This window comes from Thermobia domestica, chromosome 18 (genome assembly GCF_964235325.1).
Source record: "Thermobia domestica chromosome 18, izTheDome1.hap1.1, whole genome shotgun sequence".
Classification (NCBI taxonomy): Eukaryota; Metazoa; Arthropoda; class Insecta; order Zygentoma; family Lepismatidae; genus Thermobia; species Thermobia domestica.
Window position 1 is genome coordinate 95,521,540 of NC_137471.1, and position 26,955 is coordinate 95,548,494.

Consider the following 26,955-nt stretch of genomic DNA (forward strand, 5'->3'; position numbering starts at 1 on the left):
TAGTTAATTTGAAAATATGTAAATCCTGAGATTTTTGACATACGAAAATATGATTTTTGTTTATTACAATTCTAGATGAATGATACATTCTTAGAACAGAAATTAGTAACTGACTCTTCTTCCTTGTATTTTCCCTCCCGTGGGATTTGCATGTGTCTTTTTCTGTGTCATTTTAAGTTAAACTCTGCTTAGGCCTGTTAAAAAAAAATAGTATGGGTATTGGCTTGGAAGTATGATATGGGTCTTTGTGCTACATGTAGGCCTAACCGTAGGAATACAGTATTTACCTATAAATTCGAGTATTGTATAGAAGCGATGCTCGCAAGAGAAATTGTATCAACAATTCAAATAATACATGTCGGTTACGAGAATTACCTCATTTGATATCACATTCTGTTTTTCTCCCAATTCTATTTTTTGTTAAGGCAGGAAGACTAATTTTAAAAGGTGAAAACCTGTATCAAATCTGACCTCACGTTTGCTCTGCAATAGATCGTTATTTCATACTGCAAAACATGGCAGTAAGTTGGCAGTTAGGTAAAAAGCTGTTAGAAGGGTTTTCAAAAATTTCATAAATTGCCCTTTCTCCTATTTAGAAAAAACTGTACTGTTAAGAAGGCGTTTGGGGTTAGTATAGTCTGACCTCCTACATTGTCTGAGAAACGCGGATGCTGTACGATCTTCCAAGATCTCGTCTATCTTATTATTATTTCCTTCTCTTTTCTCCCACCTCATACGTATATTGGCTGTGGTTTTGTGACGTGCTGAGATTACAGCACTTCTTTAGCAAGTCACGAATAGGCTGCAGAGCATCTTTACATGCGTGTTCTTGCGCTCGGATCTCCTGCTGTGCAGAACCTTCGTAAGCTTTTCTCCGGGTTTTCTGTTCTGTCGGCAGGGAAGGGTAGAGTACCAGCAACAGAGTGACGGGTCCGTCAGTCCACATTGACATTGATCTCTTGGCGGGTTTTGAAGAAGTGTCCATTTGGAGTTTTCGGCCCTTTTGTAACGGCCGGTTCTGTTAATTTAATTTCAACGGCAATGACATAATTCGGACAGCGGAGTCCGGCGGCGGCCACCCATCAACGGCAATATTCCCTTCCTTTCTACAGGATCAACTCCTGATGGACGAATACCCATGATGCTTCTGCGTGACGTAACGTCATAATACGCTATCTTCTACTTTGAGAGCCGATTGTCACGGTCGTGATCATGTGTGTTCTGTGATATTCTCGCTAGAAGGAAATTATAGCCACCACATGCTGGGTTTAAAGCTCAAGTACTAATAGTACTGTATAAGCTTTTATATACACGCACACTAAATTCATTCCTGCTGACATACTTGATGTCTTTTATGTATAGGGATGGAGTGTAATGATTTGGTTATTGTGTATATACTTGCACTCTTGTTACTCCGATGATGTGCATTTTGATACGAATATTACAAGTCATTCCATTCCAAATTGCAAACAGCACAATATAATGACCTTAAACTAGTACTATTTTGTGTGCTGGCATTTGTTAAGAGAAGAGGTTACAGGCTAAGTGTTATATATTCATCGAGTCTGCTTTACAAGCACTGTGATAGGTGAATAACAAGATTTCTTTGTCCATTTCAGTACTGTACATGTTATTGTAGAAATTATTTTATTGCTTGCATATTACTCTGCATCAGATTTTAAAAAAGAAAAAAAAAGTTGTGTTTAAGTAGATTAAATTTTCAAATTCCTTCAGTGAAAAGTTTTTGAATAATAATAATAATAATAATAATAATAACTAAAATTCGTGACGCAACAACCAGGGCCTACCAGCTGGCTTGTGGAACTCATGGCTTTGGGGTGATGTAGGTTATCACATCAGTTCTTCCTATGCCCGAGTTCGCTACTCTTTCAGGTACCTCCTCAATCATCCTCGCAGCGCTGGATGAATGCCACAGTGCCAGCACTATTTGCTGACTACGAATGGGCCACCCATCTTTTTTTTCGGACCAATTCCAATAATCTATATATTAAAATGCTACGTTTATATGTTCGTGGCCAATAAAAGTTTATATGTTCGTTGACAATGATATCTCGGAAACCACAACCTCTAGAAATATGCCGTTTTCACTGATCGGTTGCAAATTTTATGTAGGTTGTTCACTTCTTATTGAATATTTAAAAATATTTAATGTTATTTCTTTATTACATTTTTAGGGGGTACACTGGAAGTATTAAATTTTTAAAAGCATCATATGCTACGAGTTATACATTCAACACCACACATTTGTATACGGGGTTAGTATAACTCTCCGGTGTTTGTGTCGTGGCCAACGAGAAACAAAAGATAACCATTTCTCCAATGTAATATGAATTCTTATTGTTTGCAGAGTGTTTTGCCCCATGAACACCATATATTACTGACATTATACTTGATTTGTGTGTAATGTATTTCCTTGAGTTGAGTTGATTTTGAGTTTAACGTCCCTTTCAGCAGCGAGGCTATATGAGACGTGGACCTACTGATTAACGTGGATAATTTTGTAAACTGAACTCTCTGAAACTCAGGATTAAATGTTTCCCGAGCAAAAAACACGACTAAACAATATTTTATTCCAAAACAAAAATGTTTTTGTATCTGTTTCTTGCTTTGCGGTAGAGGTCTGCACGGGTCGGAATTTTTATCCCGGGCCCGGCCCGCAGGCCCGTTCTGGCCCACCGGGACATGTCCCGGTGTGCCCTGCGAAACATCACATTATATATAAAGGTTCGTTTGCATATAATAAATTCTTACAGTTGTTATTGGTAAATAACCCATGGTAAGTACATGCATAAGGGTCCCTTGCGAAACCATAACAAAGATAAACAGTTTTATTTTTCTGTATGGTACAGTTCTATACAATTAATACATACTGTTTCTGTTGGTAAAGAACTCGCGAAGGGTACAGTGCGACCTATGCATAAGGCGCCCTTGCGAAACCACATCAAAGATAAACGGTTTTATTCTTCTATATGGCAGTTCTGTACACTGAATACGTACTGTTACTGTTGGTAAAGAACCCGCAAGCGTACAGTGTGTCCATTGCATAAGGCGCCCTTGCGAAACTACATCAAAGAGAAACGGTTTTATTCTTCTATATGGCAGTTCTGTACAATGAACACGTACTGTTACTGTTGGTAAAGAACCCGCGAAGCGTACAGTACGCCCATTGCATAAGGCGCCCTTGCGAAACCACATCAAAGAGAAACGGTTTTATTCTTCTGTATGGCACAGTTGTGTATAATGAATACATACTATAACTGTTGGTAAAGAACCCTTGAAGGGCACAGTGCGCCCTTTACGCAAGGCGCCCTTGTCCTGTGATTGTTCCTGTGTGTTTTAGAGAAGTATTGGAATAATCAGTGCCTATTGTGTTTCTAAAATGTAGCTATTATATTGATTTATTGGTACATATATTTAGCTTCATTTTGATGGACAAAAAATTCTTATAAGAACTAAAATTGTTTCTCTAGCAAAGAAATTTTCACAGTTTAGCTATTGACGTTATTAAACAAACCTTGGGTTTTAATACATAAAATTGCGCCCGTATAAATACAGAGCGTAACTTAACTAACATATCAAACTTCAGGAGGTGACTCCTGACACGGATATAAAGCGAAAACTATACACCATTGTGAGTGAAAAAAATGCCTCCTTTCGTAGCCTTGACCACACGAAAATTTATCGGAAAGAAAGTAAAAACAGCCATAACTGAAGAACAGAATATCGGATCAAAGTCTGGTAAAAGAGAATGCCAATTATTTATAGTCGTAGATCCCATTTAGTGTACAATCGGATATATTTCAGTGGCAACGCAAGAGTGCCTCCCAAAGAAACTGGAGTATTCCTTCGAGTATTTTATCAAACGTTGAATGAGGAAAACGAACAAATGGATGTGTACTGAACTCACCCCCATAGTGCTCAAAACAGTCATTATCGATTGCTGAGAAGAAATATAATGGAATCCACACTCTGGCTGCTCAGACTTTCACTCATAGATAAGCTAAATATGTTTATTTCTGCAAGGGCGCCGATTTCTCTGTAAATTTGGGGGGTCCGTTCAGATGCAGAAGGCATATATATGAGGATTTTAAAACAAATTGCATTCGAATTATGCCAAATATAGTATATTTATAAATACAATGCGGGGGCCCATATGAGCTTTGGGGGGACCCGCGGCCCCCTCAGGATCGGCGCCCTTGTATTTCTGTTACTTTTTCTCTCCACTACTGCGCAGTTAGCTTTACTCTCAATTACAAAATGATAATATTTTTAGTGTGGGCGTCTTAGTTAAAATAAAGTTAAAAATTTAGATGTGCTTTAAAAGTTCTTTAGGAAGAAAGGTCCCATAAATATCGTTGTACAGTATATTTACAAAGTTAGTCCCAATAAAGCCCGAGAAATAAGGTTGTATATTTAAAAATTTATGGCCTGGCCCGAGCCCGAAGTGACCTATGCTTCGTAGGCCCGAGGCCGTGCAGACCTCTACTTTATGTTACTCTTAAATTGCCTAACAGATTGAATTTAGACAACCAGTGAAACCTGTATATTAAGATGTATAACTTCTAGGTACTTGATAAGAATTTGAGGCAATAAAAATGACACTTTAAATATGGGGGTTTCATAGCTTACACTTGGTGGTAATTACTGCAGTGCCAGTTTGAAAAACCGATGAAGAGAGCATAAACTGAACATAGGACTCACAAGTGTTGGATGATGTAAACGCGCTTTCTTAATTGTAGAATCCACTACAGGAAGACAAAAGTGGTTCTTAAACAAGAAAGTCATAAAGTGTCGAAAAAAGCTGAAATTTTCTTCCCCCCACCCCCAAGCATGCATATATATATATATATATATATATATATATATACATTCCAAAAAAAGACGGATTTTTGCATCTCTAGCTGAGACTTAGTTTTAGTAATATTCAAAATGTCAGGTTTGATTAAATGTTCTATAACGATTAGTTTTTTTTTTTTTATTTTTTATTTTTTTTTTTTTATATTTTTACTACGTACAACTAATACTCCATAACGTACTAGTTTTCATCACTAGCAGGTCACTTGGCATGAGTGAAAAGATTTCGTTCATTATGGATCATTCTTTGGGACGAAAGAAGTGGAACTGTTTTTCTTCTTCCTCTTTACCTTTCCAACACATTCCTTCTCTTAAATTACAGCTTCTTAATGCAGTCCTAGCCAGTGTTGTCGTCTTCCTTTTAATTTAAGAAGTAACAAACTGCGGTATATAGAGATCCAAAATAACGGCGGTGGGACTCGAGATTCTAATTACACATTCTTGAATTGAAAGGCATCTGGTCGGCCATAATCTTTCTTGGGCTGTAATATTAGGGAGTTATTTTTTTTAGTGTTGTTCTCTCCTCTTGTACACTCTACCTATTGTATGGCATACTATATGGGCTAGCTTATCGTGACAAAACATGCGATCAACCTCTTAGTTTTAACCGATTTACAAGAGGTTCGATGAAGATATGCATAGAAGCGCAGTTAAACATATACTACAATGACATTACATTCGACAATACTCTGACAAATGAGAGCAGAGGCGTATCACATAACGACAGAGAACGGGGCGGGTAAGCGCAAGTAAAAATGGTCATATAATTGATTAAAACGGAGAAGCAAGACGTCAGGAGAATGGTACAGTAATAATGCCTGATCAAGTAATCAATCACAAACTATAGACAGCCTGTAGACGACACCGTGAAGCAGAAATGGAAGAAGACAGCTATGGAGGGGATTGTCCGTAGGGGCAGGACCTCCTCCCCTCGCAGCGTATGATGTGTTGACTGTTGTATACATGTAGACATTCATTTTCATATGTTTGTCGCACGTGATACTGTCTGTATATCCCCTTAACATTGCTTGGATACTCCGTCCCCTCCTAAAGTCCTGACTTGCCATGTGCCTGTTTGGAAGTATACATTGAATATGAATAAAAATGATCGAGAAATATGACTAAAAATATAGGGTACAAAGAAATGTAATGCAACATAATGGACTACCCACGATAAATGGTTGTGGAGAAGTATTTGAGAGACCTTCATCCAGCAGTGGATCGACAATGGTTGATTATGATGATGATGATGATGACATAAAAGTAAGACAACAATATACGCCCCTGTGTGAATGCACTGCAAAGCACCAAAGAAACAATATAAATAACAAGTGTGCACATGTTTATAGATGCGGTAACGTCTAATAAGGAAGTATCGTCTCTAGCCTGGCTATCATTTGTGATTTATTATATTTGTATGACTTAATTGATTAATGCTGGCGATTTGATGCTACAGTGGCGACGGACAGTATTTGAATGCTGACAGTGGGGAGGGGGGAGGTAAGGCAGAGAAAGTCCAATACACCACTATACATTGAAAGATCAGTTCAGGAAGGTGGAGGGCTGTTGCCCCTTGCCTTTTTTACTCTCCACCCCTATACTTAACCATGTCCATGATATATTTCTATGCTATTCACCTCAATTCCGACTCGTATGTGTTCATACCGTCTATGGAACTTTTCCTCTACGCTATTCTCCATGCTTACCCGCTCTCCTCCTTTGTCGTTACGTTTTACGCCTCTGCCCTCACTTGTCAGAGTATTGTCGAATGTAATGTCATTGTAGTATATGTTGAACTGCGCTTCTATGCATACTTTCATCGAACTCGGTCCATATTTCGTCTCATTATCCACAACGTGTTTGTGTTGCCAGTTCTCCTATTTCCCCCCATAAGTACGAAACGGTTGCGATCGAGGGTTTTTCCCGCCTATGGATTTTCTTGTTCATTAATACAAATCGATTAACCATAGTCTCGTTCCACATTTTGTGTGAAACCAGAAAAAGGTCCCTTGTTAGAAAAAGTTCTCATCCGACCTTTTTTAAAAGTGTATAGTACTTTTCCGATAGTCCAATATAAATTTCATGTGGATCTAACAATACCCTTCGGAGCTAGACCATGAAAGTTTTCAACGGGTGACAGTGTTAATACCATAATTTTTACATAGGTGCATTGATTTTGTTGATTTACTTTTTGTTTGAAAGAGTATGCTTTCACGGTGGCATTAGGATCTGATGATAGTCTTCGGAGCTAGACAGTGAAACTCCTCAACAGTTAACAGTGTTAATATCATAATTAACCGAATTCACTTGTTCATTCATAATTTCAACAATGATGTACCGATTTTGATTATTATTTTGTCTTTGAATTTATATGTAATAATTTATATTTTTAACTAAAATTAGATTAGCGTGCGATTTCCCCATTGTTGATAGTGATCGAATTCTTGGGTCCGAAATAAATAGATGCCTTTACTGGTAATAATTTTTGAAAGGAGGTAGTATGATTTTTTTTTTTTTTTATATAGTATTGCTATTGATGACTGAACGTTCCACTTGTTTGAATGTTTGATACATAATCAGTAAATTTGTTGAGGAAGTTTCGGCATATATTCAGCAAAGTTTATCGAACGACATAGATGACCTTTTAGCATTTTCGCGTAGCAATCGGAAAGATCCGAACACGAACTCTGTGGTTTGTCACTCACTCTGACAGGTTTTTCGAGTGTTTTTCAGTTCCATCAGGCGAGGGCTCCTTCCTTCTGAAGTTACGTCTCATGTTCAATTGTTAATTGTTACCAGTGAAATATGGCTTCACAACGTCTGGAACTTCTGATAAATAAAGGAGACAGTAATTTTTCTTAACAATACAATATGACAAAATAATACTTAAATTAATAAACGTTTTACCAACGCTCACTTTTTAATATTAGTTCTGAGTAAATTTATCAGAAAAATATTAGGAATGAGGGCGATTACTCATTTCTAGCAGAGCGCGGTGCCTCAGTGGTATAGCGTACACCTCCGGTGCTTGGGGTCCCTGTTTCGATCCCAGCTCGCGCCGTGTGAACTTTGTAGTGGACAAACACCGTGCTCGTGGATTTTCTCGGGGTTCTCCCATTTCCTCCCACTCTTCATTCTACCATTTCACTCATTTCTCATGATCACCGTCTCCTTTAGCCTAACCGGCATAACCGTGGGACGTAAAATTTAAAGATTTCATTTCATTTTTTCATTTCTAGCAGACTGGAGAGAGCATTTTGCATTGGACTCACGCTTACTCGCATTCGTGCTTACTTCTCTCAATTGGACTCGCACTCATTAATCTCGTTGGGGCTAAGGTTTACTCGGGTTCGGGCTGACTTTTCCTAGTTGGGCTCGCGCTCATTTATTTCATTGGATCTCAAGAAAAGTGAGTCCGACCTCAATAGAGCACGAGTTCCGGACTCGCGAGCGCTAGGCTTACGAGTTTCGACATTTGTGGGAGAAAGTAGGTGAGTGGGACGATGGACATAATAAGTGAAAGGGACAAAGAGATTTTATAGAGGTCTACTCTCTCTCTCTCTCTCTCTTTCTCTATCGCGCACGCTTACACCATATCGTCAGTGCAATCCAACGTACTGTACTCGCTACACACCTACTATGGCCTCCTATGTCTGTGGATCTTTACTGTATTGAGCACTGCGAGACGGCGGCTTACTGCTAGCGGGTCTCCGCCAACGCTACGCCAAGATTTGCAGTAAGCGTGCAATATAACCGAGACTACACAGAAAACTAAGGAATCACTCGTTCCGCGCGTGAATGGTCACATACATAAAGCTCAGATGTTTATTAATAGATGCATAATAAAAATCTGCTATATGTTTTGAAATATGAACACCATGGCCACCATATTGGAAGTGGCCATCTTGAATTTGGATTCACAATGTAAAAGAGAAAGTGGGTCTTTTGGCATATCAAATAGCACTGAAATTTTACCAGAATTCATTAGTTTTAACTACTCGGTAGTAACTCTATTGTGAGTTAAGAAGTAACATGCAAGAAAGTCGTGAGGAGATATTAGAAGAAACGTCGGAATAATCTGTTTGCCGTTTGGTGCATTGGCAAGATACAAGCCAAATGACCAGCAGTAATTACGTGCTAAACGCGACAGGTACCAATATGTTTTGATGAGCGAGTGGAAAAAGGGTATATGCTCTAAACCATTCTAAACATGTTGACACAGGATGCACATCTACAAAGAGTACAAGAGAGAAAAAGAGTACAAAGAGTATTTGCACATGCAAAGAGCTGGTAATATTGCAGTGTTAAAGATGGATAGTTGTCGTCACGTTAAAACACCCCAAACAAAGGAGGACTGGAGATTACAGGTACAATTACGACGTGGTTCTTCTCAAAATATATATATATATATATATATCATCGCATAAGCAAGTATACTAATAAATGTACATACCAATCTTTGAAGGACAGTTGATGTGAAGAGTATCTATAAGAGTGTGATGAAAGCACAAGAGCTGTTCACAGTATCCACACCTAACGAAACAGAGTTTATTACACTAATGCTGCAGACAAATCCAATGGTGTTTTATAATCAAAACATTGGAGTGGGAATTTTTCCGGATGCTTTTCAAGATATCTAGCCATGTAGTAGGCATGTTTAATGAAATTGGTGAACTGGGAAGCAAAGCGAAATATTACTAAAGAAAAACGAAAATCTATTTATTTATCATTTTAGTGAGGAATTTGATTCTTCATGTTCTGAACTAGTCTCTCCGTGTTCCGTGGTAGACGATGTTTCAACATGGTTGATACGTGTATTTTCCAATGTGGACATCAGTTATCCAGGAAATATTTTCAATTCAGTTTAATTATGTAAGAAGTATATTTTCAATAAGGGGTCAAGCGCCCGGGTGAAAGGGTTCAGTGGACCGGCTGTTGCACATGACTGCACTAGATGAAAAAAAAAAAAAAATATGTGAGAAGAGACTTGGAGTGCAAATGAAAGAAAAGATAAATATTTTCATCAGAACGTTTACCAGTTCAGAAATGTGCTTTTTGTAATTGAATAACTGAGGAAGTTGAAGTACGAATTGTTGAAAGGTCCACCATAGTCTCGATCTGGCACCCTCTGATTTCCACCTCTCCAGATTTAAAGAAATTTGTAGCTGGAAAACGTTTTGACTAATGAAGAAGTTAGGGCAACCGTAGATAGGTATTTTGCAAACGTTCCAGAATTGCACTTCTGGTGGAATCTGCTTACTGGAAAAGTATTCTACAAAGTGCGTTGACCTAAAAGGGAATTTAGAGAAGTAAGTGCATTTTTGACGTATCTAACTCAATCTCTTACTACCAGTCCGAGAACTTTTCATCTTGCCCTGGTAAAAACATAAGATATATAATATGCAGTAGAGTCATTAGCTCATGAATTACATTTTAAGCAAATAATTATAGTAATAACCCAAGTTTTTTCTTTCTATTTCAGATCACTTAGTAACCCTGTTGCGGTCACTCGTTATCGGCCGATTGGGTGCTTTTGGGGATGAATCGGTAATCGCCGAAGCGAAAATCCGATTTGATGAACATGCTTCGCGACGTGGACAGATACCTGCCGACCTTCGTAGTCCTGTATATAGAACAGTCTTATCTGTCGGGGATGAAAACACATACGAAACTATGCTCAAGGTAAGTTTTACAACTTATTACAAAGTGTGTTAAATAGTTACATTCTATTGACGTGAAGTAACTGCTTTCTCTGAAAGTACGATATTTAGAAAGAAACTTTTTCCATTATTACAATCAAAGACTCATAATAGACATGTTGAATTCATTGTTGTAGCAGGAATGAGATTAGTGTTTAAAATTACCTCGAAACAGCCTTCGAAATTTAAATTGAATTTTACACTGTAATATGGCAGGTTTGTTGAGTTGCTGATACTGCAGGACTAGCAGTTCAAACTCCTTCCTTCAATCCTGGGTAGCCTATGTATTGTTTACCTTGCAGCTTGTCTATTTTTCCTTTTCTTCAGTGAAATAATTGTATATGAATTAAATATTACGTTAGAAGTATGATTATTGTTTATTCAAAGTTTTTACTTTTTAACTAAAGTACAGAAACATGTCGACAGAGAAAAATCTTTCAACTTACATTACTCTGTTGGAGTAGCTGTGATCGAGTTTCCTGCTACTGCAAATATTTTCTCTTTGTTCTTCAGACAATGACCTTGGAATAATTAAATTGGTGGGTGAATGGGGTTGAGAATAAGGTGACAGTTGTAATTTAAATTATCTTCCCACAGTACCTGTGAATGCTGTTTCAGGTCCATCATTTAGGAGGATAGTTATTCCTCCTGAGTTTAATCTATGTGTATACGAGGATGATTCAAATGAAAACTTTATTTTTCTTTATATATATATTGCAAATTAAGAAATACAGAAAAAAATAACATACCTCAATTTTCTGCGCAGTTCCCATGATGTGCGATGCACGTAGTGAAGCGTTTTGGAAATGCATGGATATTGCGTGAGAAAAATGTGTATGGTCGTAGGTAGGCGTTCGTACACATCATCATCGCTTCGGAGATCCTTGCTCCTATCGCCTCTTCAAGCGTTCCGAAAACATGAGTCCCTTGGAGCGAGATTTGGAGAATAGAACGGATGTGTGAGACACTCAAATTTGATATTCTGCATTTTGGACAATGTTAAGCGGACAATACCAGGTTGGATCTTGTCATAAAGTAACACTACACCTAAAGTTAGATATCCTCATTGTTTACTTCTGTTTGCAGGACGAAGGTAGTGTAGGAGTAGATCTATACTGGCCCCTTTTCCATTTAATGTTTCAGAATTACTTAATTTTCATTCCAGAAGTGAGTGAGTATAACTTTTCCTGCTGATAGCTAGGCGTGTAATTTTTTTTTTTTTTTTTTTTTTTATTTTGGCGACGAGTCATGGCGCCATTCTTTGGTTGCTCTCTTTGTGCAAGTTAATTATAATGGGCCCAGGTTTAACCTCCTGTAACAATTCTCTTTTCGGTTCCATAACCTTCGGCCTCAAAACGACAAAGAACATACTCACAGGCATCAACACAACAGTCTTTCAATTTAGCAGACCAATTTACGAGGCACCCATCTTGGGGACTTTGTACTGAACTGTAGTACATCATGGACAATAATGTTAGTTGAACTAATAGTAATTTACAAAATGGTAGTTACTTCCGTTACAGAAATATGACTACTTTCCTACTTCCCTGGCGAGTTCGAGAAATATAGGAATTAGAGTAAACAGTTATAGAAAGGTTGTAAACAAGTAAATATTGTAAGGATCCTCACCTTCAGCGGAAGCACATGTTGCCCCAACACGTGCTACTATTTACAAACACCACAAGCAGACGAGAAACTACAACCAGGAAGACACGAAACCAAAACGACGGAGCCCGAGAAGGAAGGAGCCACCAGGAGACCATCTATAAAAGCGAAGCCTGAAGAGGAACCAGCTATCAGTTTGACCGCTGATCAAATAACCTACACCGCTCCTGAGGTCGCTTTGGATTAGGGATCCTAATCACAACTAAACCTCGCGAAGCTGCTTTTGGGCTGAGGAGGTTTTTCTGCAAGTTCCCCCAAACCCTGCAGATGCCCTGGAGGCTGCTTTGAGCAAAAGGGGCACCGTGCAAAACACCTTTCTCCTTCATCGTGGTCGCTCTTAAGGAAAGACATTATTAGATTGCTCTTTGTAAATTCAAAGATTACTGTATTTAGATTATGTAATAAAATTGGTGAAGGGGAAACACCCGGACCGTTGACTCTACCTCAAAGACATTACAATATAAACTAAATTCGTCTTAAAAGCATCCCCGCCTTTTTCCTTTTGTCCGTTTTTCTTATGGGCAAACATCATTAAACTACGCGTACTGTAGTTGACTTGACTTTTTTCACGTAAGTTGTATTAATTGTAATTGAATTGTATTAATTCACTTAAATTGTATGGACGTTTTGTAGATACTGCACTGAACTGTTATTTATTCAATTTCCGCAAAAGAACTATCAAAATCCATTAAAGAAACACATCAATGTTTCAGGAAATATTATTCATAAAATGAGCGTGATTTATGCTCAAAACTGAAATTATGTTGAGCGAAACTCAACTGACATGTATTTTTCGAAAAGTAAATCAGCTCATCAAGAGACTTACTAAAAGTGAGCGTGCTTCTGTGCATTCATTTTTTCGTACCAATATTGAATAGAATGTACTGTGTCTTATACTGTAATTACTAACCAGCATAATTCTTTATCTAGTATGTATATTACTTCAACATGCTCAGTACAGTAAGAAAGATTGTGGCTATCCGAGGATACGTTTCCAATGCGTTACCCCCTCCCCCGCAGCGAACGTGATCTAGGTGGCTACTCGGTAATTTTACTATCGCTAGAGTAATAAATCATTCTGTGAGCCAGTCAGGATTTCCAGGTCTTACTGCCACACACACACCCTTGTTCTCATTCATGCGAATCACGAGAAATAACCCTATTGTGTTACATAGATTTTTTCTGGGACTACCTAATTTTCGGGAATTTCCTTGTATTTTTGTGAATTTTCTTTTGTTATAGGCTACATACACTTACTTTATAATAGCAGAGTTCCAATACTCTGCACAAAGCATCTTCCAAGCAGCTGTTTCTGGCTAAAATCCCCTTGCCTGGCAATACGTCTTTCTCTTTACCCTTCCTTTAGACATCTTTTACTATCCCGAAACAGCAAGCAGTCTGTTGTTCCAAAACGCACCAAATACGCTCGAGCCTGCGTATTCTGTTCGTTTTTATTGCTTTCGCGTTTCCAGTGCATTGTGATTAGCCATCCACATTTAAATACATGGTCAGCGTATTCCAAGCGTACGTATAAGCCATAAAAACGCGTTGCGAACGCATTGGATAGCCTGCACTAATGGCGGAATTTCATTGATTCTGTTCCCTTACTATACCAGCCACACTGATATCAAATTTTCTCCGTACGCTAGATATTTTAAATTTGTGAGCAGGTCTTGCGTGAAATGACTTAAAAATTTGCATGGAATATTTAAGTAAAAGGAATTAGTAGATAGTAAATAATGTTTAGTAATGTTGTCCAATCAGCTTTTCATCTTGCAAAGCACGTTCTGACCCGTTGCCGAAGAAAAATGTATGCCCTGGATGTATGTATGTGTAACCGCTCGTGTACAAGACATCACTAGTAGAGTAGTTGCTCTATTGCATTAATTACTCAGTTCATTAAATAAAACTAATTGCTTACTTGTCTTTATGTGTATGTGTTTTATGGATAAATTGTCTATCGTCCAATATGACATTTCCTACATTTGTCATCCATGATTGGTTTTTCGTGTAGTGTTTATCTACTATACTTGTTCCGATACATTGATCTCTGACAGTGTGCTTCTGTTTGCTAAAGTCACGAAATCATTTTAAAAGGTAGCATTTAGAAGAAATCCATAATAATAATAATAATATTTTGTTATAATTAGTGTGGCTTTTTGATCGCAGCTGTCAATACGAAATTTACTTATATGTTGCTGTTTTTGATCATTAGATTAACTGAGTTATTTATTTTCCATGTGCGTTTGAGCAACGAAAGCAGCTTCCGTTTCTCGTAAATTACCATTTAAGCTGCCTCATTACTCAAGACCTTGAGTTGCGGCAAAATGAAATTCCGAAAATCTCAGGAAAACTGACAAAATAAACGTAAAATAGCTGTTTATATTGCAGAAATGAATATGCCTATTGTAGGTTTATGTCATTAATTTATCAAAATCTCACAATAAATGCATTATACCCTGGCCGGCGAACGATGATTTCTGACAGCTCAGCTCGCGAGGACGACTGAGGAGTGCGGTGTTGCCATGTGCTTCTCGCGCAAGGGGAGAATCGTTTGCTTCCTCGTTGAGGATGGGAGGGGGTGAGTGAAAGTTTGGCAATGTGCGGTGGTTGGCATGGAGACGCGACAGGTTCTGAGCCTAAGGTTGGCTGACCTGCTGTCTTCTGCTTGCTCGCCGTGGTCTTGTGCAAAGCTAAACGAAAAAGAGAAAGAAAATTACAAATCATAGAAATATTAATGCCATAAACGTAATAAAATAGCAGAGAAAATACGCTAATGAAACCAAAACTTACAGTAAAACAAGCTTAGTTCATATTAGGTAAACCTTTCCGTGGCAGTTAATAAAGCAGTCATGCCACACAACACACAGTTCGCTTCTGATTGCTCGATAATATTTTATTTAGGTTGTACAGCCGCGTTATGTCTTCTGTGTGTTGGATGCGTTTGAGGCCTGCCTGAAAACAATCATTCAGGATCTACCAATGTAACAGGATGGCTTCAGTGAATAGCCACCTCGCCAGAATGCTTATTCACAGTGATTTCCGAGAACACAGTCAATAATGAAATAAGTAATCCCTGATCCATGTTCCTGATCTGGTTCGATAAATCATAATAGTCGTTTCATAGACGGAACCAAAATATTAATTAAAAATTAATGCACTATGTTTGTGAAGTGACAAGTGTTGCACACGAAGTAAATTTCGACAGTAGGCTGATTTGCTGGAACGCACTGCCGTCGCGTTCCGGCTCATTTTAAGTCCTGACACTGCCTTTCTACTACTAGCTGAGTAATTGTCACTCACTTTCGATGCATGTGATCGGAATTGGTTCACATCTCACTTTATTGCTTTTTTAGTTTTTAGACATTACATGTCCCTTTACGACGGTAATAATAATTTATAAACTGTATTGTAAAATTCAGGATTTCTTTATTTTTCTGTTACATCAGAAATGCTTGTAATTTGAATAAAGATAGGACTTATTCTGAACATTTTTTTTGGGGGGGGGGGGTCACAGAGCCAGTGTAAAATTGTGATTGAACTATAAAAATAATTTGCTCATGTTCAGAGATGTTCATATACCTTCTCCCTTACTGATTCTTGTTGTTTCTTAGGCAATGGATAGTTATTAAAAATTTTGTCTTATCTATGCTGATATTATAAAATGTTCGACTGTGAACTAAGACTGGAAAAAGTTCTAGAGTAACAACGGGAATCGAACTCTGATTTTAACCACATCTGGTAATGTCTTGCAATAAATGTTTGCTACATTCATCTTAATAAAGGTCAGTGAACTTAGAGTGTGCTGGAGAAAGGGGGTGCGGTGTACGTTCATGATCAAAGGAAGTACAGGTCGGTCTATTGTCTGGATACAGGGTATGTTTTATAAGGATAAGCAGAGACATACATAACTCGGCTCTTTGTCGGAAACTATTTTGTGGTCCTAAATACAAAAGATATTTTATTGCTTTCCCTGTAAGTACCCGGACTTGAGGCGATTGCAAAGCGTATTTATTGCCCTTGCGTACGCTTGGAATACGCTGACCATGTATTTAAATGTAGGTGGCTAATCTCAAACGCGAAAGCAATAAAAACGCGGAGAAAACGTCAGCTCGAGCGTATTTGGTGCGTTTCGGAACAATAGACCGCCTGCTGTTTAAAAGATTTCAAAAGGAAGGACAAAAAGGAAAGACGTGTTGCCAGGCCAGGGGATTGTAGCAAGAAGCAGCTGCTTGGAAAATGATGTGCAGAGTATTGGAATTCTGCTAGTATAGACCTGGACCTGGCAAAAAGACCCGGAAACCCTGACTGGCTCATAGTATGATTTACAACTCTGGCAAAAGTAAAATTACTGAATAGCCACCTTGGCCGCGTTCGCTACAGGGGGTAACGCATCAAAAACGCTTTCTCAATTAGCCACTCTGTAAGTCACAAAAATAGCAACATCTGGTATTGTTGTAAAGTGGAAAGGGAGAACTGTACAGTTAAAACAACTACAGCTACTACTGTGGAAACAGTGTCACAAGATGAAGTTTCAGAAGATCGTGATCCAGTCAAAGGTTGTGAAAAGGCAAAGACATTTCTGGAAATAGGTCTAGGTCCCTTTCAACCGCAGATGAAAACGTACCCCAATAAAAATGGCCGCCGGTTCCGGTCTGAGTGGTATAGGCGATTTAGTTGGTTAGAATATAGCGTTTCTCGAGATAGTGCGTTTTGCTTTTATTGGCGCGCATTGTCCGAAAATATTCCGAAATCTGAAGACACCTTAACTAACGAGGGTTTCAGTAACTGAAAGAAGGTCGTAGATAAATTCGGAACTCATGAGGCAAGTAACGCTCATAAAACTTGTATTTTTAAGGCTGCGGATTCCAAAACGCACAATATTGCACGGATTAGTTGCGCGTAAATTAGATTTGCAGACGAAGCAAATAGTTAACGACAGTAGAATACATTTGGACATTTGGAAGCACTTCTAGATAGTATTTTGTATTGTGCTCGCCAAGAGTTCCTCACATGTGCTCGCCAATGTGAGGCCATAGGGAAAATAACGAAAGTAAAAATAAAGGTAATTTACTAGAACTCTTATCGCTAAGATCCAAAGATAGTGACTTGATTTTTCGGTATTACGTTAACAAAGAGAAAACTTTTAGATACGTTAGTCCCGAATACCAAAATCAATTTCTAGATTTAATGTGTGAGTATGTGCTGGGAAACATAATTGATCGTGTGAAGACTTCAGGTATATATAGTGTCATCATGGATGAAATTCAAGATTTGAAGCGACATGAACAAGTATCAATTGTTTTGCGAAACTGTGATGAAATATTAAACGTTCACGAAAGTTTTATCGGGTTTCACAAGACAGAGAAAACACGGCGAAAGTTTGTCCAAACTGTTAACAAATGTGTTAATATCACTGGGTCTGAGCGTAGATAACATTCGAGGACGATGTTACGATAGTGCAGCCGCTATGCGTGGTCAGTACTCTGGCGTTGCAAAGAGGATCAGGGACGTGAACGATTTAGCCATTTATATTCATTGTTACTCTCACATTTTAAATTTATGCATTGTTGATGTGTGCAGAGAAGTGTCTGCGATTCGAAACATGTTAGGCGTTCTGAGTAGTTTGCATTCCTTCATAGAATCGTCGCCAAAAAGGCACGCTATTTGTGAAAATATTCAACGTAGAGGAGAAAACTTAAAGCATTAAACATGAAAATCTTTGAACGACACTAGATGGAACTGTAAATTGGAAGCTATTCCTACAGTTTTAGAACACTTTGGATCTGAAGTTGAAACTTTAGAGGAAATAGCAGATCACCATCAAATTTACGGTCCAGATGCGAATTCCCTGTTAAGAAAGTTCATCACTTTCTATTCCTGTTTTCCCTTAAACTGATGAGACGTGTTCTTACAGAATACACGTGCCAATTTTTCTACTGTGAAAAATTTGTCGCAAGCCACTATCTGCAGCCTTCGGTTTTTCCGGAGTGAGAAAAGTTTCTATACGCTGTGGACATAAGCATAAGAAATTTCACAAACCATGGGGTGCAGTGCACGGAACGTTCCACGAAGATGACGAATCCCACGAGCATTGGGTGGTGGTGATACTTCTTCCGAGTGTGAGACAGCAGCTGAATATTACAGATGCGAAGTGTACTATCCCGTGATTGATATCCTTGTGGCAGATAGTGGCAATAAGTTCAAAGAAAATGATATGCAGGTTCTTCATTCCCTCCACGAGGTGTTGAATCAACACAAACTATCAGCAGCAAGTATCACAATTGCACAGCAACACCTACAAAATCCCCAAAGTTGAGCTGGCATTCTTCAAAATTGAACCTTTACGAATGCTTCCCAAACTTGAACCAAGTTTATATGATTTTTCTAACCATGCCTGTCAGTTCCGCAACCAGTGAACGTTTCTTTTCGTGCCTGAGACGGCTAAAAACATACGTTCGTAGCACCACGGGTCAAGAAAGACTTCGTAGTTTAGCTGTGTTGTGCATAGAAAAGTCTTACGACGTTAACGTTTCTCAGATTACCGACAAATTTGATTCAGAAGCAACACTTCGAGGAAGGCGGCTGCAGCTCCATTAATAGTTCAAGTCCAGTTTCCATATCGTTACATTTAGTGGTAAGTGAAATATTAACTTATTAAATCAAAATTATAAATGTGATATTTACTTGCTAATATTTGGATTTCCTACTATTAGGATTTCCTTGTATTATTGATAAGCAGCATTTCTTTCAGAGGGTGAGCCGGGGCTTCCCCCTCCATACACACACACTCAAGTGCAAAATACTCTTCAGGCAAATTTTCAGAGAAAATCAGGATATCAAGAAACATCTGTTTAACTATATTATCCCGCTTTACTTTTAAAATACCCTCTTTGGAGTTTTTTTTCTGAAAGAAACACTATTAATGAGCTGGGGTAAACAAATATGTGGATATTGTGTTGATAAGTTGTTTCAGTAATTTCTTAACAACATTTAAGGCTCAAGTCAATGTGAGGAATTGGGCAAAGATCAGGTAAAGATTGGCTAAGTGGGGCTTAAAATGGACCGGGACGCACCAATTCTGCGTTCCACTAAGTCAGTGTGGTGTCTGAATTCAGTTCCTGTGCTGTACTTGTCTCGCTCCAAATTTGTAGTCTTTTCAGTTTATTATTGTCATATTTTCAGAAGATTAATATCCTATTAAAGCACGATATTAGAATTAATGTAGAACTTTTCGTTCTGTGTCATTTTGTTCCGCCAAATAATTCTAGGAAAAGGTGTTCCGATTACTGACTAAAACACTTTTTAGCACAGAGGCAAAGTTTTAATTTTAGGTCTCACCTGCAAAAACTGACGTAAATTTAGGCTGTATATCTGCCTGAGTTGTATTTATATCATTCCCACACTCCAACTACACAATGTGATCAAAAATGAGAGAGGGTTTCTCAAAACTACGGTGCTAAATATTTGGTTAAAACATTGGAAGCAAATGTATGGTTGATTTCAAAAACTGACAGTTTAAGGTCGAAGACTATCTGCCCAAGTGGAAATTTGTGAATATACTTTTGTCGAAACAAAGAAAAGTTTACACGTACACAAGTGAGCAATGTGTATTATATACTTCTAATTGCAGCTTGTGAATCTTACAGTGAATAAATAAAACTTGTTGTCTTTTAATAATGAAAGAAAAGAAGAATCGCAGTTCACGCATATGCCATGTAGCTGCCACCGCAAATTCAAACTTCATAATCGATTTTTATACCAAAGGCAATAATTTGAAATATGTTGCTGCTCCCAATCTAAAGTAGGAATTAAAATCTACGCGTGGTTGAATTCACAACTTTCTGTGATCAGTTGTTAATGTATAATGCTCTTTCTTAAACATCCATAGGAAGAGAGCATATACAACTCAAAGAAGCATGGAGAGGTGTATGCTTGGAATAACCTGGAGAGATATAAAAAGAAATACATGGATCAGGAAGATGACAGGAGTGACCGATATCATCGCGAAAATAAAAAGACTCAAGTGTCAGGGAGCTGATCATATTGCAAGAAGAACTGACGATAGGTGGACAAAACTAATCCTTGACTGGATCCTAAGGGAACGAAAACGAACCAGAAAACGTTGTAATACAATATGGTGTGACGAAATTAGGAAGCAGTGTGGAGTAATGTGGAAACGAATTGCCGAAAATAGATACGTGTGAAAAGAACTGGAAAGACCTTCATCCAACCGTGGGTCGACAAAGGCTGAGAATTAATATATATCTCATCATAGGTATTCTGCCCTTACTGGCAGGTCACTTGCAGCAGCTAAGAAGCTCCCATGCTCCACGGTTCTCCGTTAACCTCTTCGTCTTCACGTATGATCTTTCTGTTTTTATATCATCCATTAATTGTAGTCTCCTTCGCCCTCTGCCTCTCTTTCCCGCCACCATACCCTCTATGACGTCCCTCATGATACAATTTCTTCTTAGGCAATGTCCCAACCAGTTTGTCCTCCTCTTCTTAACAATATCTAAAAGTGTTCATTTCACCCCCACCATTTCTAACACCCACTCATTCGTTTCCGCTCGACCCATCTAATTCTTTCCATTCTTCTCCACACCCACATTTCGAATGCTTCCAGTCGTTTTTCATCACTTTTACGTAATTTCCACGTTTCCGCCCCATACAGTACAGCACTCCACACGAAGCAATTTATGAATCTTTTTCTCAACTCTCTATTCAAGGTCTGACAAAACAGACTTTTCTTCCTCCTAAAGGCTTCTTTCGCCATTCCTATTCTTGCTTTTATTTCACGTTCGCACTTCATGTCATTACTAAGAATACTACCCAGATATCGAAAACTATTCACTTGTTCTATTTGCTCCCCTCCCATTTTTATATTTGACACAGACCTCTTCGTTCCAATCACCATGGTTTTTGTCTTTCTAACATTTATTTTCATCCCATATTCTTCAAAGCCCTTCCTCAAGTTTGCTAACATTTTATTGATTTCCTTTTCAGATGCTGCAACAAGCGCCATATCGTCTACAAATCTTATGCATCTAATCATTCTACCTCCTACCGAAATACCGTCATCATCATGTAAACTCTTTTTCACTTTTTCAATATCTCTTCTAGATAGACATTAAATAGTGTTGGCGAGAGGCAGCATCCTTGTCGAACTCCCCTTCATGACAACCATGTTTCCCAAGATAGTGGCATTTTTCGACAAGATAATGACCATATCACAAGGCCAGGAGTGTGTTGAAGGGGTTCGAGGAACACAGGGGCGAGTTCCAAGTGATGTGCTGTCCCCCCCCCCAACTCGCCGAATCTGAACCCAATCGAACACACCTAGAATGTAATTAAACGTGACGTCAGAACACAACGCCCCCTCCCCGGAATTTACGGGAATTAGGTGACCTGCGTTTGCACATGTGGTGCCAACTCTCTCCAGTGACCTACAAAGGATCATTGCGTCCATGTCAAGACGCATCGCCTTTATCCGTGCCAAAGATGGGCATACTGACAATTAGGTAGATAGTCATAATGTTCTGGCTGATGTGTGCGTATATTTTAACTCGTATATTTTGTCTTGACTCGAATTTCGAGACGTCTCGACTCCAGTTAGAGTCGAGACAGAAACATAATTTCGAGTCGAGACAACATTTTCTCGAGACGAGTCGAGACAGGCTTAAATCTCCACTCGACTCGTGCGCATCCGTACCCATTATGTACTTCCGAATTATTTTTCTTATAGCTAAATGTTAATATTTTCTGTTCTTTGTAACAGACCGTGTGTTCAATCCATGTAAAAACTCAATTTCATAGGAAATGCCGCTTACCATTGTCTTTCTCCGAGCCGCCCAAGTAATATTCATTGTTTCTCTTTTTCCATTAACACCAGTTTTCTTTTATTGTAATTTCAAAGCATCTTCATTGTTGATTAACTTCCAGGGTTACCTGCCAATTTCAAAGCCCAGCAGCCAGTGCAAGTAATTTGTAAGTGATTCGTTGTTGTTACAAACTTGTATTCACAGATGTTATCAGGTTAATGTCAAAATCAGCCAGTGTCTCAAATTGTTTACGCTGCTGTTCATTGATTTCGGGAGGCAGCATTATTATAATGACTCAGGGTGACAAAAGTATTAAATATAGCCTTGCTGCTGAAAGGGGCACAAAACTCCAATCTACCACCACTGAATCTGTCGTATCGAGTATTTATCCTCTCCTTTTAAGTATACATTTTGATCCCCTACAATTTCCCCGCCCCAGCCGAAATTCGAAAAGTCGGCTTCGTACGAGATTATATCTGGTGAAGATTGTCTGTGTATCAAATTTGGTGGCTCTAGGTGACTCCATCATATGGAAAAATCTGATATGACAGACAGGCAAATCTGATATGATGATAGACACACAGACAGATCCGACAGGCAGACACACACACTTTTATTTTATATATAAGTGTAGCGCTTCTTATAAAATACATTGACAAGATAGGAAAAATGTATGGGATGTCTATTGGCGATTGTCGAACCTTTACATTTACCTTAAAAAGATAATATTCAATCAAAGGTACATCAATTGTTGAAAGACAAAGTCAGATCCTCAAAAAATTGTACAGCATATTTAATTTGTGTATTGAAGTGTAACCTGCCTTTTCAGCACCGAGATTACATGAGACATGGGCTTTACGATCTATGGTGGAATCTGATAAACGGTAATGCGTTTAAATTCCAGTGCTCTTTAACAGGGTATTGAACCATACCATGTGCACCAAAGGAGCGCGCGCTAGCCACTAGACTAGCGGGAAGGACTAAAGCAGATTTTAGTTTTGTCCGTAGTCATATGAATGAATCTCGGACGACATGCCATTATCCATAGCCACCGTTCATCACAAACTGCCACATTTTTTACAGAACTTACGAGAGAGCATATTTGTTTGGCTACAAATAGTTCTATCTGTGGCACTTTTTTTTTTTTTTTTTTTTTTTTTTTTTAACTTTGGGCACTCAAATAATTGTATCATTATGCTTAGAAATTAAGACTGTATATGCATTAAGAAGCATATTTTCTTGCTTCACTGGTAGAAAAATCGTTCCTAAGATGGCGTACAGCATCTGTCTACAGAAATAAATCTGTCACATGTACTTAATTAAACTAGTATAATAAATTGTTAACTTGCTTTATTCGAAAAGGCAGTACACTTCCTTATGGGATATTTCTGGGAACTGGATTACAGAAAATCCTTCCGAGAACACGGTGTAATAGATTAAGAATGCGTGGTCACTTAATTTGTATTCCACATCCGCCCAAAGTGTAGGTTAATGGCATGCTTGCGCTTATTGTGGTCTTTAAACTCACTGCCACTATATACTGAAGCCTTCCTGACATTCGGATGAAAAGAGAGGTGCGACATCGACAGCGATGTAGATGATAACGGGCGTAGAATCATCCAAAACCCACAAATCTTGCCGTGTAATTTTTATTCTGTCTCTGTGCACGACGGTAGATTTCTTGTTTACACTCTACATAAGCAGGTGTGCAAGTTGCGAGTATAATTTAAGGGAATGGACCTTATTATCCGTGAATTGGAGAGGAAGACAAGATGGCAGTGACTAAGCACAAAGAATAGATATTCAGAGTCTGTGCACAGCATTTGACAACCAGTTTCGTACCTGAGTTAACAAGTAGGCATACAACAGACAATCATTAAGAACTCGGTCTGTGGCTGTCTATTCTTGGAAGCAGTGTTGTGTAGTGTTCATTCAAAGTGAACGTTAAGAGCTACTTGTAAAGCCTCTTGGTATCTCAAAAACACACAATTGATAATCTACTTCATAGCTACTACAACTAAAGTGACAATTCTTTCCTTCCAGCGTACGGAGAAAGAAAGTAGGAAGGATTTTATTGTCAAGCTTCTATAGTTTGATGTCCACTTTCGCCATTTTTCTGTTATCTAAGGATTGAATTGATAGGCTCAGAAAGTACTATGTGTCTCAGTGTACAGATGAAACAAGAACAAAGGACGAAGATGAGTAATTTTTCTTTCGTCTTGTTTAAATCAGCACGATAATTATTGTCACATCGGTAACAGCTCATTGCAACGTACTAGAAGCTTCCAGCATAATAAATCATTCGCTAATCCATTCAGGCAAGTCCGTTATATCCTAAATGAAAAATTAAATGAAATTTTTATTTTTACATCCTACATGCTTATAGGTTAAAGAAGACAGATGATCAATGAAAAAAATGAAAGGAAATCTTTTAAGTTTTAGTTCCACGCTTATGCCGGCAAGGAAACGGGAGAACCCCAAGAAGACCCACGCACACGGTGTTTGTCCACCACAAAGCTCACTTGGCGCGAGTTGGGCTTAAACCAAGGACCCATGCATCAGAGGTAAACACCATTAAGCCAGCGATGATCAATGAAAGTGAATAAATATGAAATACTTGGTGAAATGAAAATGTGGGAGGAAATTGAAGAACTCCGAGAAAATCCACGCACTCGATGTTGTCCATCACAAATCCGCGTGGCCGGGATCGAACCTCTCGCACCTGTTACCACTGAACCACCGTGCTGATGTAATTTAATGGGTTTCATGCCATGTATCGAAATTTTTATGCTATAATTATAATGTTAGTTGTACTTATTCCGGTAGATGGAACTAATATGGATTTCCCTAGTATGTCGAGTTAGTTTAGTTGAGTGTGTAATTGCAATATGCTACGCGCATTGTACGTGTGTTACAGAACAGGAGGTTTTGTGTTTGTGTTATATATATATATATATAGCGCACTAGAGAAACAGTAATAGCCTCAGTGGCGGCCTTATCGGGTAGGCCGAGTAGGTAGGCTAAATAAATTTTTAAAAGACTGTGAATCACAGACAAAAAAAAATTAGTCTATGATGAAGGATCAGATAATTTAAAATGGGGTTACGGACTAGAATATTGAAGTAGACTACTAAAACTAACTAACTCTATGGCCTATGGAACCCGGAGGTTCAATACCGCGTTCACAAAAGCTCTCCACTGACTTCTATTCTTAGCTAATTGGATCCAGTTTCTACTTTGTATTCCTATCTCTGCGAGATCCATCTTAATATTATCCTCCCATCTGCGCCTAGGTCTTCCTAATGGTCGTTTTCCTATGGAAGTAGACTACTAATGGTCTAAAATAATAAATATAGCAAACTATTCTAACTAATAAAACTAATAACGCTTATTATCAAGACATAATCTATTTTCCAAACCAATTTCATTAACTCATTACTTAGTTTTCAATTTTTTAAAAAAATAAAAATTTTTGATAATTTATTTCACACCATGGGGCACTCCGAACACTCCGGGGTAATGAATGGTAAACATGTCCGGCATTTCCCCATGAGACACCATTTTATTGCTAAAGTTGAAATTAATTGTTGACTGCATTAGGCTAGTAAGATTACACACAACTAATGCTCAAATATAAGGGAATATATAGCCTTATCTGCAACAATATAGATAAGATAAGAGCCAACTTACCGTGCCCAGATTGCTTGAGTAAACGTTATAAGTGAATCGCCAAAAACAACAAAACGTCTTCTTCCTGGCAATCCACTCAACTGACTGTCACCGAATTTATGGTACACTCAGGCCCGTATCCACGGGGGTCTAGGGGGCGCCCCCTAAATTTTTGCTGGTCCCCCTAAAATTTTCACGGTAGGCTTGCAAATGAACTATAATATTGTGATGAACTATAATATGGTTGGATCGGGCCTCCCCTAACTTCAACCTCTCCCTCTACATTTTTGGGCTGACTACGGGCCTGGGTACACTTCTCTAGGTCTCTAGCGTGCAGCAAAATCGTCTATTTTCTAACAAGCTTCCTTGGGCGTAAACTTGGGTGTTCGGCATACCCCACTGTTCGCGAATACTCCGGTTTCCCATATATATATATATATATATATATATATATATATATATATATATATATATATATATATATATATATATATATATATAGGGTGTTACAAAACACCGACAACGTCTGGGAGATGATTCCTGACACCAAGATAAGACGAATAGTATAGACCAACCTAGGTGCACAGATGCTTCGTTTCGGAGTTATAGGCTGTCGAAATCATGAAAAAATGAACTTAAAGGTCCATAGCTCCAGAAATATGGGACCTACCGTAGTCGGGCCAAGACTTCCAAGAGAAAGTAGTATGTGCGCTACCCAAATATCCATGTTTCAGGATCCAAAGGTACTCACGCAACAATTTTGATAGAGGCAGTTTGGCTGCGGGCATACAATTTGAAGTACTCATCAACTATCTCTATAAAAATTGTTGCGAAAGTACTACAGGATTCTGAAACATGGATATTTGGATAGGGCACAAACTAGTTCCTAAATGAAGTCTTAACCCGACTACGGTAGGTCCCATACTATTGGAGCTACGGACCTTTATCCATTTTTTTTTCATGTTTTTGGCAGCCTATAACTGCGAAAGAAAGCATTTGTGTACCCAGGTTGGTCTATACTTTTCGTCTTATCTCGGTGTTAGGAATCACCTCCCAAACGATGTCTGTGTTGTTTTGAAACACCCTGTATATTAATCTTTCGTAATGTTCGTGTTTGTGACCTTTTCTGTACGAACTCCATACAGAAGATTTGATGGTTTACATTTTTAAAATTCTTTGTTTGAAATTCCTCGTGCCTGTTTGGGTAGCTGTACGTGCCTTTG

At 38.4% G+C, this 26,955-nt stretch overlaps 1 protein-coding gene across 1 annotated transcript in view; it reads left to right on the forward strand.

Moving 5' to 3' along the window:
- Positions 1-26,955, forward strand: part of Psa (puromycin-sensitive aminopeptidase) — a 379,421-nt gene that overhangs the window by 234,373 nt on the left and 118,093 nt on the right. Inside the window, exon 11 of the mRNA XM_081746220.1 lies at positions 10,358-10,557. Coding sequence (XP_081602346.1) covers positions 10,358-10,557 — 200 coding nt within the window. The remainder of the gene's footprint in view (positions 1-10,357; positions 10,558-26,955) is intronic.